Below are 14,943 nucleotides of genomic sequence, written 5' to 3'. Positions count from 1 at the left end.
CTACAAACACAGTGAAGTACACATGGATAACAAACAGGACTGGGTTAAAAACACAACTCCACTCTACAGGAAGGGCCAGAGTTGTCTCTATTTTTTGAGGTGGCTGAGGTCTTTCAACATCTGTCATACAATCCTCAGGATATTTTTACAAATCTTTTGTGGCCAGTGCCATCCTCTATGCTATAGCACGCAAGGGCAGCAGGCTGAGACATGGAAAGTAGGATGAATGCGAAGAACTGTAGGCAATTTAAGTTTAATGGCTAGTGGGTTGATAATAGTTTCAATTTCAAAAGGGCCTATGTATTCAGTTCACAAAAAAATAAAAAATAAAAATAAAAATAGGCCGGTGGGTGAAAAGAAAAATACGCTTCGGCCTATGCTAATACCCTTCACCTCAGTTGCCCTACAAGATACGATAATTTTTCTGTCTTATTGGGCAATGAACGTGGTGAGCAGCTGAAAATCAGCAAGCATTACTTCAGGAATCCCCCGCAGCGAATCAACTCCCTGTAGAAGGGCTCAGGTGCTGAAGAAACTGTGTCACAGAATATTGGCTCAACGGTTGCAGCTGCAGACAGCTGCTGGACACACTGTGGATAACTGAGCGGTTACAGGTGACTAAGCGGTGGAGGACCTGGAAAGTGAGGACGAGAATCAAGGGAGTCAGTATGATTAAGCCCCTTGAATGTGTTGAATCTTTCTGATAATCAACACTTGTCTTGCATAACTTTCTGGGATTTCTTCCAATGACCTCTTCAGCCATTATCTTCAGTTTATTTTGACAGGTTTTGACTCAGGTGAGTTCATAGGGTCAGGAATAATGGCTGTTATGCCAGCTTTACAGTGAGAAGCAATTAATACTACTTCAGATTTTTATTCCTTTAAAACAATTTGCACTACCAAATGTAAGGTACAAGTTTTCGTAATTAGGCTATTCTACAACTTTGGACAGTTTGGACCTTCCAAATGACATATAGATAAAAATAATTACTAGATGCATCTTTGTCTAGTTTCCACCAATCACATGTCACAAACCTGTCAAAATGGAAAACAGCACTGTCAAAGTTACACTTTTTTTTTTAGATCCAAATTATTAAAGCTCAAAACAGCAGCTGGGTATCAACAGGTGTTCACATAAAAGTATGATATAAACATAGATACTGACATAAATATATGGGTCACAAACAATTCGAGTAAATGGATCAACTGCTTAACAGTGTCATTCCCTGTAAATTCCCCTTCCCCTTCCTTTAATTACTGGATTCCACATCATTCCTATCACACCCACAGGCTTTGCCATGAGACTGGGCTAAAAAAATATTGAAAGTGTATTTGGTGACACACAAACAGGGTATTTCAAAGTACAGTTCAGTTAGTTTCCACATGCCAGTTGTTGGTGTGGAGAAACGCCCAGAAAAAAAAGAATGGCAACCCGGCCAAAGCAATGGTTTTGACTCGAACAGCGTTTACCCCAAACCTCTATTTATTGACACATTGAATTGAATTATTTAATGGTGTATTTAATCAATTCATTTTTGTCACTTCTATCCCTCCATTCCTCGATATGTACACAGGCATTTTTTAAACAGATATTCTCTAGTGTATTTTTGAGAAATTCTTTTTGCATCAAGACAAAAAGTATCTCAAGCACTGTTCAAAGAGAACCTTTAGCCAAGTCAAAGCCCACAAATAACAAAAAAAGTCAGAAAAAAGTTATTTAGTTTTTTTGTCCACAAGTAAACATAGAAATTGAGCTTCTGAAAACCTTTTGAAAATAAAGTTTTGTCAGACGCTGAGTTTCCAAAGATCCAAACACTTTGTTTTACCATCAACATTTTCTAAAAATTAAACTTAGCATGCAGTATGGTTTCCTATATGCATTTTCAACTGTACTGAAGAGCTAAATTTTTTCCCACAGGTGCTACAACAATGTGGTTTCTAACCTGTATGAATTCGCACGTGTCTATTCAGATGCCCCTTCTGCGAAAAGCTTTTCCCACAGGTGTCACAAGAATGCGGCTTCTCACCTGTGTGAATTTTCATGTGTTCATTTAAATATGCTTTTATAGTAAATCTTTTCCCACAGGTGCTACAAGAATGCGGCTTCTCACCTGCGTGAATTCTCGCATGTTCATTTAAATATTTTTTTCGAGTAAATCTTTTCCTAGAAGTGCTACAAGAATGCGACTTCTCACCTGTATGAATTTGTATGTGTCTAGTCAGGTGTGACTTCCGACTAAATCTTTTCCCACAGGTGCTACAAGAATGCGGCTTCTCACTTGTGTGAATTTTCATGTGTATTTTCAGATTTGTTACGACATTAAATCTTTCCCCACATATGCTACAAAAATATGGCTTCTCACTTGTGTGAATTCGCATGTGACTATTCAACTGCCCCTTCTGAATAAAGCTTTTCCCACAAGTGGTACAAGAATGCGGCTTCTCACCTGTATGAATTTGTATGTGTCTAGTCAGGTGTGCCTTCCGACTAAATCTTTTCCCACAGGTGCTACAAGAATGCGGCTTCTCACTTGTGTGACTTTTCATGTGTATTTTCAGATTTGTTACTACATTAAATCTTTCCCCACATATGCTACAAAAATATGGCTTCTCACTTGTGTGAATTCGCATGTGACTATTCAACTGCCCCTTCTGAATAAAGCTTTTCCCACAAGTGGTACAACAATGCGGCTTCTCACCTGTATGAATTTGTATGTGTCTAGTCAGGTGTGCCTTCCGACTAAATCTTTTCCCACAGGTGCTACAAGAATGCGGCTTCTCACTTGTGTGACTTTTCATGTGTATTTTCAGATTTGTTACTACATTAAATCTTTCCCCACATATGCTACAAAAATATGGCTTCTCACCTGTGTGAATTCGCATGTGACTATTCAACTGCCCCTTCTGACTAAAGCTTTTCCCACAAGTGGTACAACAATGCGGCTTCTCACCTGTGTGAATTTTCATGTGTTCAGTTAAATATATCTTTAGAGTAAATCTTTTCCCACAGGTGCTACAACAATGTGGTTTCTCACCTGTATGAATTCGCATGTGACTATTCAACTGCCCCTTCTGACTAAAGCTTTTCCCACAAGTGGTACAACAATGTGACTTCTCACTTGTGTGAATTTTCATGTGGGTTTCCAAACTTGATTTTACATTATAACGTTTCCCACAAGTGATACAGGAATATCGTTTTTCACCTGTATGATATTCCATGTGCATTTTCAAATGTTCCTTCCGATTAAATCTTTTCCCACAGGTGCTACAAGAATGCAACTTCTCACCTGTGTGAATTTGCATGTGTCTAGTCAAGTGCGACTTCCGATGAAATCTTTTCCCACAGGTGCTACAACAATGTGGCTTCTCACCTGTGTGAATTTTCATATGTCGATTCAAGTTTTTTGCAGTATTAAATTTTTTCCCACAGGTGCCACATAAATATACTGTCTTGGAATTTTGAACTGGCAGCTCTGATACGATTTCCTCCAACTTATTTCTGTGTAAGTTATCATCCTTGCTTTCATCCTGATCTGTGTCAGGAGAGTTGTGAGAAAGGAGCTGGTCACTACTTAGGTCTGGTTCACCCTGGTCACTTTCTTTACGAGCAGGAAAAGTTTGAGTCTCTTGCTTTCGTACAAACGGTTTTCCCTCTTCAGTGGTACTGAGTTCCTCCTGTTCCCCTTTAATCTGCAAAAGATCCTCCTGTTCTTTACAGTCATGTTGTGGAAAATCTGAAGGGACAAAAAACAAAACATATATTTGAGAAATTACAAGGTAACCTTAGCCATTAGCAGGTCTCCACATGGTAAGCATGTCGCTCAGATAAGCCAATAAAAGGCATGTTGGGGGAGAAGTTGTTTTGCTGACTCAGTGAGACCATTTTGGCTGCTCATTTACAAACCCTATGAAAAACACTCTTCTTCTGTGATCGATTTAAGTTTGGAATCGTACATTTCAGAAAAAAGAACATAAATATTTAACAATATTTATCCCAAACCGTAATGTCGTAAAGTATTTTTTTTTCCATTCCATGCTGCAAGGGAAACCTGGAATTCTTTAAACTGACTGAAAAAAATAAAATGAAAATCGATGAGGTGGAAACTTTAAACTCAAACACTTCACTTCTTGCTTTCTGCTCAGTTTTTGTATCATTTAATGGAGGAAATCTAATTTATGAAAATAAAAAGATAATCAAACATTAGGGGCCGTTTCAAAACAACACAAAAATTCAGCTATAACAAAAACTGTGAGATTCTCATAAATATTACTCTGACTAATGATTCCAGGGTTTTGTTGTCTTCTAAATGTGATAGTGGCTTTTCCAGCTTTTAGTTTAATTATTAGGGGCGATCGTGGCTCAAGAGCTGGGAGTTTGCCTTGCAATCGGAAGGTTGCCGGTTCGAGCCCTGGCTTGGACAGTCTCGGTCGTTGTGTCCTTGGGCAAGACACTTCACCCGTTGCCTACTGGTGGTGGTCAGAGGGCCTGGTGGCGCCAGTGTCCGGCAGCCTCGCCTCTGTCAGTGCGCCCCAGGGTGGCTGTGGCTACAATGTAGCTTGCCATCACCAGTGTGTGTGAATGGGTGGATGACTGGATATGTAAAGCGCTATATAAATGCAGGCCATTTACCATTTATTAAGAGAAACATTAATAAAACTCTTCAATTTAACCAGTTTGCCTCCCCACCTCCCTTTTTTCAACCCGGACACTTTTTGTTACTTTCCCTCATCCCCCGGACCTTTTAGGGAAACGTAACACAGGGTGTTGTGCGATTGTTGTGGTTTCTTTCTAATATTGTAGTCTTTACCTTACAGTATAAAGCCCCTTCAGGACACCGTTGTTGGGATTATTTCCCTATATGAATAAAACATATTGAGAATGAGTGAAAAAGGTCGTGTTACACAAGCTAAAGAATTATTTATCCACAAATCATAGTGGGAGTTGATTAAAAAGGATAAGATAAGATAAGATAACCTTTATTAGTCCCACACATGGGAAATTTGGGACACTTTTCTGTAATAATGCCATATGACTGCACACAAGCAAATGCAGAACTTACCGCCACATAAAATCCTTCCTAACTATTAGGGTTGTGTGACTGAACGCATATATAGACTATCGACGATAGGCTGAGCCCATAGGAGATTGTTTTTACACGGGCAATTTATTTATTTATTTGCCCATGAGTACGTTTGCTATTAATGATGGAGCTAATAGAAGGAGTCAAAAAATAATAAATAAATAAATAGTGCTGTTTTAACAGCACCCCCTTTCATCTTCAAATAAATGCACCCTCCTCAGAGTGCGCCCAAGTGCTTGTTGATAGAGCTGTAGAAGCTGGTGATAGCCGAGCATACTGAGCAGGATGGTGGACACGTACGTTCTCATGCAAGTTAGTCGTGTTTAAGTACTTTGCTCGCACGACACGTCTCCACAAGCGGCACACGGCTTTGGTTACATCCTTAGTTCTCATCTTGTTTAAAGCCTTTATATTTTTCTAGTTCTGTCAAAGTCCCTGAAATGTCTCTGTCAACGCATTTCGGGCAGTTTGTCTAAAGTTTGTTCATTTTGCACTCCAGATGGGTTGAGTGAGTTAAAAGTTTTAATTGGTGGCACACCAAAAACTAGAGATGGCACGATACCACTTTTTTATGTCCGATACCGATATCATAAATTTGGATATCTGCCGATACCGATATGAATCAGATATAGTGTGTTTTAATCAACAAAACTGTTTTTTTAAATATCTTGCTGCATTTTGTATAAGTTCATACTCAAGTTTAAAACAACAACTACACTAAAGCTATTCTGTTATACCTGTATGCAAAAAAAAAATAATTTCATAGTTCAGCAATACTGATCAATCTAATAAACTCAAACCTACACCATCCTCCCTATTCTGGTATTTTAAAGAGTACTTAGCGTAAATGTTAAGCAACCTAACTAATAGGGTTCCAACTAGGGCTGCCACAAATGATTATTTTGATAGTCGACTAGTCACCGATTATTTTTGCGATTAGTCGACTAATCAGATCATCATCCATTGGACGTAAAACCTACAGCTTATTGCACCAGCAGCATCTGCTCTTATATAACTATCATTAGCTTACAGCTTGAAGTGTTTAAGGTATGTGCTAACTAAAAATAAAGACAAGATGATAGTTTATTAAATTTTAATGACATCTGCAGATTGTTTCGGTGAAGTTTAATAAACTCAGCCGTCTGCTCCTTGCTATCTAAAATATAACGGGACACCGGAGTATATTCTGGAGCATCTCACGCTTCTGATAATCAGCTGTCTGCTTGACGTTTATTCAGCTGTGTAAAAACTATAACTTTAATCTCAGCCAAACCGATTTACTCAGGAACAAATAAAATACTAAAAAAAAAGCCAAACAATAACATTTTTAAGTTATCTAAGTGACTCATATATATTTAACCTGAGTAGCCAAAGACGGCGGTGGGTTTGAAAACGATTTGCCGGGAGTCCGGTGTTCTCACGGCTCTAGTGAGCCTTGCTCCCGGCTAACTATCGAGCTAATGAGTAACAAACGTCTCCGAAAACGTCGGAGCGCTTTTGAAAATATGTGGTGTCTTGATAAACTGAGCAGATATTTGAGGTTTACACAGCTACATTCTCGCCTGAAAATATGTTAAACGTTTATTTTGTGACCCAGAAAGAATAATAAGAGTAACATTAAAACTAACTAGCTGCCGCCATTGTTGACAACTGCGCTGGGCTGCGCTATGAATTATGGGACACAGCTGCTTCTTCTTCTTCGGGGTTTAACGGCAGCTGGCATCCTTGTACATGCAGTGCTGCCATCTTCAGTTTCAGTCTGTTATGACACTCTTAAATCCTACTACTCATTCCTGCGTCTTTTGTGATCTTACAAAGCTTCAAACGACACGTCGACTAATAAATCAGTCGTCGACGATTTTAATAGTCGACGTAATCGTGACTAGTCGACTAATCGTGGCAGCCCTAGTTCCAACTCCCAGCAACAACAAAAATAAATAAATAAAAAATAGGGAACCACCCCTCACGGTCCACCTCATGATGCTTAATCGACGTAATCAACCTTAATTTGATGCAGTGTGGAAAAAAAAAATGCACAGAAATCAATTATTTTTCAATATATTAAAATATTAAATAGTTTCAACATCTTTCTTCAACAAAATTGCAGACTGCACAGATGGTACCTTCCCAAAGGAAAAAGTACTATAGCTTACATATTTGTACTATAGCTTATATATTAGTTAGGTATATATATATATATATTAGACTTAATAGTTACTATATACCGTATTTTCACGACCATAAGGCGCACTTAAAAGTCTTAGATTTTCTTCAAAAAGTGCGGCGCGCCCTATAGCGCGGTGCGCCCTATGTGTTGTAAGGAGGACGTAGTAGAGAACACCATGAGAACGTTAAAGGGTGAAGTGTGGGCGTTGATCGTATATACCGGGAAAATCGCACATACCTGTATAAAAGAACAGGTATGTGCATTATGCAGGACATTGTTGTTTTAACAACCCTGAAAATGGCAAAGAGACACGCTTACGAAGCACAGTTTAAACTGAAAACCATCAGCTACGCGGAGGAACATGGAAATCGAGCAGCGGCGAGAGAATTTAAGATTAACGAATCGATGGTTCGCAAATGGAGGAAGCTGGAAAACAAGCTCCGGCAGGTCAAGAAAACGCAGCTGAGTTTCCGCGGACATAAGGCGAGGTGGCCCAAGTTGGAGGAAAGACTCGAGCGGTGGATCATCGAGCAAAGAGCGAGCGGGAGAAGCGTTTCGACGGTCACCATTCGGCTAAAAGCAGTTTCACTAGCTGAAGAGATGAACATTGAACATTTCCAAGGAGGTCCGTCTTGGTGCTTTCGTTTTATGAAACGGTGCCATTTTTCCATCCGGACCAGGACTACGGTAGCGCAGCAACTTCCAGCGGATTATAAGGAAAAGCTGGCCATCTTCCGCTCCTACTGCAGCAAACACATCGGCGACAAAAACATCCAGCCCAGCCACATCACAAACATGGACGAGGTCCCGCTCACTTTCGACATCCCGGTGAGTCACACTGTGGAGAAGCAGGGGACCAGCACGGTAGCGATACGCACAACGGGGTATGAAAAGTCTTCTTTCACTGTTGTGCTTGGCTGCCATGCTAATGGACAGAAACTGCCGCCTATGGTGATTTTTAAGCGAAAGACTTTGCCTAAAGAGAAGATTCCAGCAGGAATCATCATTAAGGCAAATGAAAAGGGCTGGATGGATGAGGAAATGATGAAAGAGTGGCTGAGGGAGGTGTATGTAAGGAGACCAGGTGGTTTTTTCCACGCATCACCATCGCTCTTAATCTGTGACTCTATGCGTGCCCATCTCACAGCCGATGTGAAAAAACTAGTGAAACAAATGAACTGTGAGCTTGCTGTCATTCCGGGAGGCCTGACAAAGGAACTCCAACCGCTGGACATCGGTGTGAACCGCCCGTTCAAAGTAAGGCTGCGAGCGGCCTGGGAGCGATGGATGACCGGTGGAGACCACAGTTTCACTAAGAGTGGAAGGCAGCGCCGGGCGAGTTACGCCACAATTTGCCAATGGATTGTAGATGCTTGGGCTAACATGTCTGCTGGCACTGTTGTTCGAGCTTTCGCAAAAGCCGGCATCATTTCCGAGGAGCCGCACGGCACGGAAAGTGACTCTGACAGTGAAGAAAGTGAACCTGGCATGTTTGATGGAGATTTAGCGCAGCTGTTCAATTCAGACACAGAGGATGAGGACTTCGATGGGTTTGATGATAAAAATGTGAGTACCAAACTTTGTTTTGCTCCTGCTTTATTTTTAAATACGCACACTTGTATGCTTGTATGTTGTTGATGATGACGATTACTGGTAATAAAAATGTGAGTACCAAACTCAGGTTTGCTCCCGCTTTATTTTTAAATACGCATACGGTACTTGTATGCGCCCTATGGTCCAGTGCGCCTTATGTGTGTGTTAAATACAGTAAGGGCACACATAACTGAGACTGCGCCTTATGGTCGTGAAAATACGGTACAGTAATGGACTTCTATTCATTTTACATCAAATTAAAACTTTGGGTGTCAGATAATTATTTATTAAAAGCTAGACATTTTAAATGAGAATAAGAAAGAAAACTATGTCTTTGTGCCCCCTTTTCCCTGTTAATGCCCTATCGGCCCCCCTGGCTAAACTTTGCTAGATCCGCCCCTGCACAGTTACCAGCGTCAGCTACGTAGAAAAAGGTCCTGGTGTAGAAATTAATATTAAATAAATTCTAACAACAGCTTATCAAGCTTAAATGTGCTGCTGTTGTTCAGCCGCTGGTTTCCTCTTTCTGGTGCAAAGTGGGCCAAAAACAAACAAGAGAGACGGACTCGCGACAGAAAAGACTCGTGACAATATGAATGGCAAAAATGTATATGGAGGAATAAATAAAAAGTTGATGTGTCAACTCATTGTAGGGAGTCTTCCTCTCTCTTGTACTCAACTTAATTATTTCCAACATAGGACAGTCCTGACAAGGGCGACACTGTGAGGGCTACACATTTTGGCTCTTAGAATATTACATCATGTTTCCTTATTGCAGTTGGACCTTAGATTCTCCATGTGTCTCTATAACATACCTCTGAGGTCTGATAAGGATCCAACAGGAGTTAGATTTCTTAACACAAAACTGAGTCTGTCTAAAGTTTTGCATACCTATTCTTTCCAACTTTACTTCAGGGTTCCACATGATGTCCAGCTCCTGCCCAGTCCAGACGATGACGTCTTTGGTTTTTGGCTTCAGTGAAAGCTGCTCTTCTTCCTGATTGAGGGAGATTTCCTCCTGTTCCTCTTTAGTTTCTGGAAGATCTGAGTCCTCCTGGTTGAGACTGGAGTTCCTCTCCTGGCTACAGTTTTCCTTACAATCATGTTGCTGTGGGAGGTCTTGACGGACACAACACACAAGAAAAAATTAACACTGTGAGCAGGTCTCTCAGATATGTGAGCGATATTTAAATATTCTCTCTCATGCAGTGAACAGCAAAGAATTCTGTTTACATACAGAAAGTCATAATTTATGAGGCGTACAGCTCGCTACTCCAACTTGGTCCTTGTGGGTATTTTTCTACATTCTGCGTACAGTTCTGGGTCAACTTGACTTAAATCTATATGGAGGAAATTTTTGTTTTTTATTAAACAACAGAAGATTTTAAACCCAGTTTTTATTTTACTGTGCTAACAGAAAACACGTCTTAGGTGAGGTAGTATGCCAGGTGGTAATGCATGTGTCATTGTGAGCTCTCTTCCTGAGGAGTCAACTCTGATATCATCGCCTGATGTTTTAATATGAGTCTTATTCATTTCTGTATTATGAAATCTGTATATTACAGTTTTACATACCTGTTGTGGTCAGCTCTACTCCAGGTTTACACAACAAATCCAGCTGTTCTCCGGTCCACACATCAATTTCTTCAGCCTCCTGCTTCAGTTCAAGTGGCTCTCCTTCCTCACTGCTGCACATTTCCTCCTGTACCTCTTTAGTCTGTGGAGGCTCTGGGTCCTGCTGGTGGAGACTGGAGCTCCTCTCCTGGTCAAAGACCTGCTGATCACCTTCGTGTTCAGCAAAGGGACAGAAGAAATCAGTAACTAATGTCATCACAAGAAAGATCAAGAACAATTAAAAGGGAGTTGAGAACTAAGCTTATGGTTTCACGGCCTCTTGCGTTCTTGCAGATGTTGCCACAGAAACATTCACTCCTGGCCATTTTTTCACTGGGCGACACTGATAACCTTAAAGCCGTCTGGGGTCTAATTTTTAAAAGTGACCGCCAGTGATCGTCACAAAATGTGCAAACAAACAAAATAAACAAATGAACAGCAGCATGATCTGAATATGATCATGAAAGCTATTGACCAAGCATCATTTAGGCCGCCTGGTAATTTTTGGTCATTTTGGCTGTAAACGGGCCAGAAATCAAACTAAAAGTGAATACTTTTGCCCCCTGGCACTCATTTTACATTATTGTATTGTTATGGCAATGAAACAACAGTTTAAAGTGAAAAAAAAAAAGGACTGTTTTTTTCAGATTTATAGTTAAGTGGAAACTGATATTGTTAGGTTTTGTATTGTTGATTGTCATTTATGCTTAGAAATATCTACTTATATATGCTTAGAGTTTTATAATTAGTTTTAGATTGGTAGAGGTTTGATCCGTAATAGTCTGCATTCCAGAGCACTCTGGGAGCATGGGAGAGGTCGTACCTTCTCTTATTGTTTTATGGTAGGATAAACGTGGCTATATCTGTTTTAGGCTAAGTGCCTTTTGTTTAGATGAACTGCTGGACTTCCAGACCAGCAGGTTTAGGGAAGTCATTTATGGGGTCACACACACACACACACACACACACACACGGTACTCTTTGTTTGTATGTAGACGTCATATGTTAATGAACCTATATATATTCATGTAACCTCAATAAAAGAGCAGTGTTACGGGGGAGCGGACGAGAGCAACTGGGGTCAAGCGAAGGAACGGCGTTTGTCCGGTTCTCTCCCGCGCACGAGAAACATGAAGAACTTTGTCTTGCTTTGCTGTGCAATTATATCGTCTTAAACGTTCCAGCGAATAGGTTCAAGCTACAAACCTAATATTAATTCAACAGGAACAAACGTAACACAACATCAACTATACTAAATATGTACAATAAAGTTTTTGAGCAATGGCCACTCAGTTTTTTAAATTTCGAGGCCTTTTTGGAGCGTTGCCACTTTTCCATACATGTGATTGGACCGTCACTGCTCGTGTTTTCTAATGATGCACCGTAAAGTTTCGTAAAGCTCTTCTTCGTGTGTTTCAGTAACCGTTTGAAATGTCTCTCTTGCCCAAATGGTCGAGGGATTACGTTAGTGAATCTTGGTTCTTCAGACAGCAGTAGCTTGCGAACGGTTTGTGCTACCGTAATACACCAAATATCCCCGTAAAACTCAGCCTCTCTTCTTTCAGTAACCCTGTAATTTCTTTTTCTAGCTTAAATAGTCGATAAGTTACGGTAGTGTGAAGCGCACATGGTAAAATCTAAGCAGAGTTGAGTTCCCGCGAGGATCCCGCAACCCCCATTCCTCCACAAATTTACACACCTGTATTGTGCGACTTTATCCCGGGTCTGATATCCAGCGGTCTTAGCTGACGGATCTCCTCCTCATACCGGACGATCGTTTTTTCAAACTCTGAGAAGATTTGTTCTGCGGCAGCAGTTAATCTCTCCTTGATAACCTCTCGCAGATACTGGACTGAAGACATTATTGCGACAACAACTGATACATTCAAATCAAAGTCTTCAAATATAACTCGCGATGCAAGCGCTCAGTGACGTCATTTCCGCTATTCTTCTTCGATCTTAAGCTGGAAGTATCAAAGGCGTAATACTGCCCTCATCAGGTCAGTCTAACAAAAATCAAGTCCTGACATAAAGTCTGGTACTTTGGAGAAACCTGGATAAAGAATTTATCATTTAACATTAAAATATAGATCAAAGCTCAAAACATTATGAAAGCTTCGTGAATTAGAGTGTTTTCTGTTTCTTTGAAACACAGACAATAGTACATTTAATAAACAGAAAAGGGTCGATTTCATTTTAATGAACTCAGCAGTGTCTCCAGCATTGTAACGAGAAAGTCCAGCATAAAGCAGCTGAGTGAATGTGGTCTGGACTCTGTGGAGGAGAGTCATGGTTTCAGAGACGCTGTAGAAGGACAAAATACCTGCTCTGTGATCCAGGTACACTCCTACTCTGGAGGAACGAGGACCTGAGACAGATAATATTCTTGTATGTAATTGCTACACATACTCCCCCACTCCACCTCAGTGCAAACCGAAGGTAAGCAGTAAAAATGTGATGTTTTGAGATTTACCCAGGTCTTAAAAATGAAAGATACCCACATGTTTAACAATGTCTAAAATTCTTAGTCATATTTGCTCAATTCAGCATACAATCTGAAAGAAACTAGCCTTTTCTTCATTTTTCTTACGACAACACTTCATGTTAAAGAGTTTGGTACACATGTTATTTTCACGAGTTGTCTTATGCAGTACCATATAGTCAGGCCAGATCAGGATCTCCTTCAGTTTAACTACCAGTCCCACCTCAGACCTGAGGACACCATCATCTACCTACTCAGTTGTGTCTACACCCATATGGGCCAGCTGGCAAGCAGTGTGAGGGTCATTTTTATCTTTTCCAGTGCATTTATTATCATCAAATTCAAATTTCATTTGTCACGTACACAGTCATACACAGTACGATATGCAGTGAAATGCTTAGACAACTGCTCGTAACCTAAAATAAAAGACTATGAATAGGACAGGAAATAAATAGGAAAATTAAAATGAAGGGTAAATTTAACTAGGAAAGAATAAAATATAAAAATTAAAGTTACAAATAAAATAACTGTACAACAAATACAAGTACAAATACACAATACATAAAATACACAATATAGAAAATATATAAGAATATATGAAGAAATATGGAACAATAAAAGCAGCTGTACGAGTAATAAATGGTAATGAAAGAAATGTAATGTCCAGGGTTGTGCAATCCACATATTTAAGTGTCTGTAGTGTCTGTAGTGTAGTGCAGTCTGTAGTGCAAATATGCTTAAAAGTGATTTATTTAAGCGACTTGTGATAGAGTGATTTGATTAATCAATAACAAGATGGCAAATGTAAACAAATGTAAACAAATGTCCAGAATGTCCAGTGTGTGTGTAAAAACCATATTTGTGGGTCAGTACTATGTGGTGGTGTGATTGAGAGACCGTATCGCCTGCGGAAAAAAGCTTCTCCGGCTTCTCAGGCCAATCGTCCTGGGAGATAAGCTGACTGAGATGCAAGTGGATGCCTCTCCTGTGTCCTGGATTTTTGAGTATCTAACACAAAATGTGCTTCTTCAACATTATGTGTCTCACAAGGTGATCAGCAACACAGGGGCACCACAAGGAACTGCCCTCTCCCCATCACAGACGTCAGCCACTGCACAGACCTGCCATGTTCAGATGTTTTCTGATGACTCTGCGGTGGTTGGATGCTTCAGTGAGGGTGATGTGATGGTGTACCGGGCAGTAGTTGACTCCTTTATCAAGTGGTGCAAGCAGAATCATCTGCAGCTCAAAGTGACCGAGGACCAAAAATTGATTGTGGACTTTAGGAGGACCAGGAAACCTTTGACCCCTGTTTCAATCCAGGGTATCGATGTGGACGTTATAGAGCAGCGGTCCCCAACCCCCGGGCCTCAGACCGGTACTGGTCCGTAAGTCGTTTGGTACCAGGCCACGAGAGTTGAGGCTCAGGTGTGAAATGTATGATTTTCAGGGTTTTTATCGGTTTTCAGCGTTATTTTGTTAGCGTTTGTTAGCTGGAAAGCTACAGCTGGCTGTGTGTGTGCAGCAAACGTGTGGGAAAAGTGGTCAATAAAGAGATGCAGAAAAGCATGTTCATGTGAACATTTTTCTTTTCTTACATTTTTCTCTTTACTAGCCCTAACTGGGGTTCAAAGTCTTAATAAATGCACAGCGTTTTGGGAGGTATACCGGCTTCTGCCAGTGTGACACATATTTTGAGCAACGAAAATAATAAAACATAATTTTACTTTTGAATTTCAAGATCACAATAATCTTCCAATTTAGAACCACAAGTTAAAAAAAGAACTAACACAAATAAAATGCACTTCAGTTAAATACTATTTTCCCAAGCCACGTGGAGCCGCAGTATAAGGATGAAAGAGCCTTATGCAGATCCGGAGCCGCAGATTACCGACCCCTGTTCTAGAAGAACACATGGATTGGTCAACATTCAGTTCTTTTAGTTTCCTATATTTTTTCTGCATTTTTGAGTCCTCAGAGCTTCAGAAATAATCTACTGGAAATTC

The 14,943-nt window shown here is 40.3% G+C and overlaps 2 protein-coding genes and 1 long non-coding RNA gene across 6 annotated transcripts in view; 1 reads left to right on the top strand and 2 right to left on the bottom strand.

Moving 5' to 3' along the window:
• LOC113010210 (uncharacterized) overlaps positions 1–14,943 on the bottom strand; it is a 58,678-nt gene that overhangs the window by 12,512 nt on the left and 31,223 nt on the right. The gene's annotated exons all lie outside the window — the stretch shown is intronic.
• LOC113010262 (uncharacterized) overlaps positions 238–14,943 on the bottom strand; it is a 74,906-nt gene continuing 60,200 nt past the window's right edge. The window contains exons 3-6 of one of the 4 annotated variants that reach the window (XM_080292644.1): positions 10,417–10,626; positions 9,733–9,960; positions 3,288–3,734; positions 238–634 (exon numbers count right to left, since the gene is read on the bottom strand). In XM_080292644.1, coding sequence (XP_080148770.1) covers positions 609–634; positions 3,288–3,734; positions 9,733–9,960; positions 10,417–10,626 — 911 coding nt within the window. In that variant the 3' untranslated portion in view covers positions 238–608. Of the gene's footprint in view, positions 635–858; positions 3,735–4,808; positions 4,856–9,732; positions 9,961–10,416; positions 10,627–14,943 lie in introns of those variants that run through there. The other 3 variants (XM_080292645.1, XM_080292643.1, XM_080292646.1) reach the window with 3 other exon arrangements.
• LOC145421840 (uncharacterized) lies at positions 10,644–14,506 on the top strand. The gene is made up of 2 exons (XR_013903198.1): positions 10,644–12,894; positions 13,988–14,506. It is a non-coding gene; the product is annotated as an uncharacterized LOC145421840 (long non-coding RNA).

Source organism: Astatotilapia calliptera, chromosome 18, assembly GCF_964374335.1.
Source record: "Astatotilapia calliptera chromosome 18, fAstCal68.1, whole genome shotgun sequence".
NCBI lineage: Eukaryota > Metazoa > Chordata > Actinopteri > Cichliformes > Cichlidae > Astatotilapia > Astatotilapia calliptera.
Note: the sequence above shows the minus strand (reverse complement) of the source record. Positions and strands in the feature narration are given on the sequence as shown.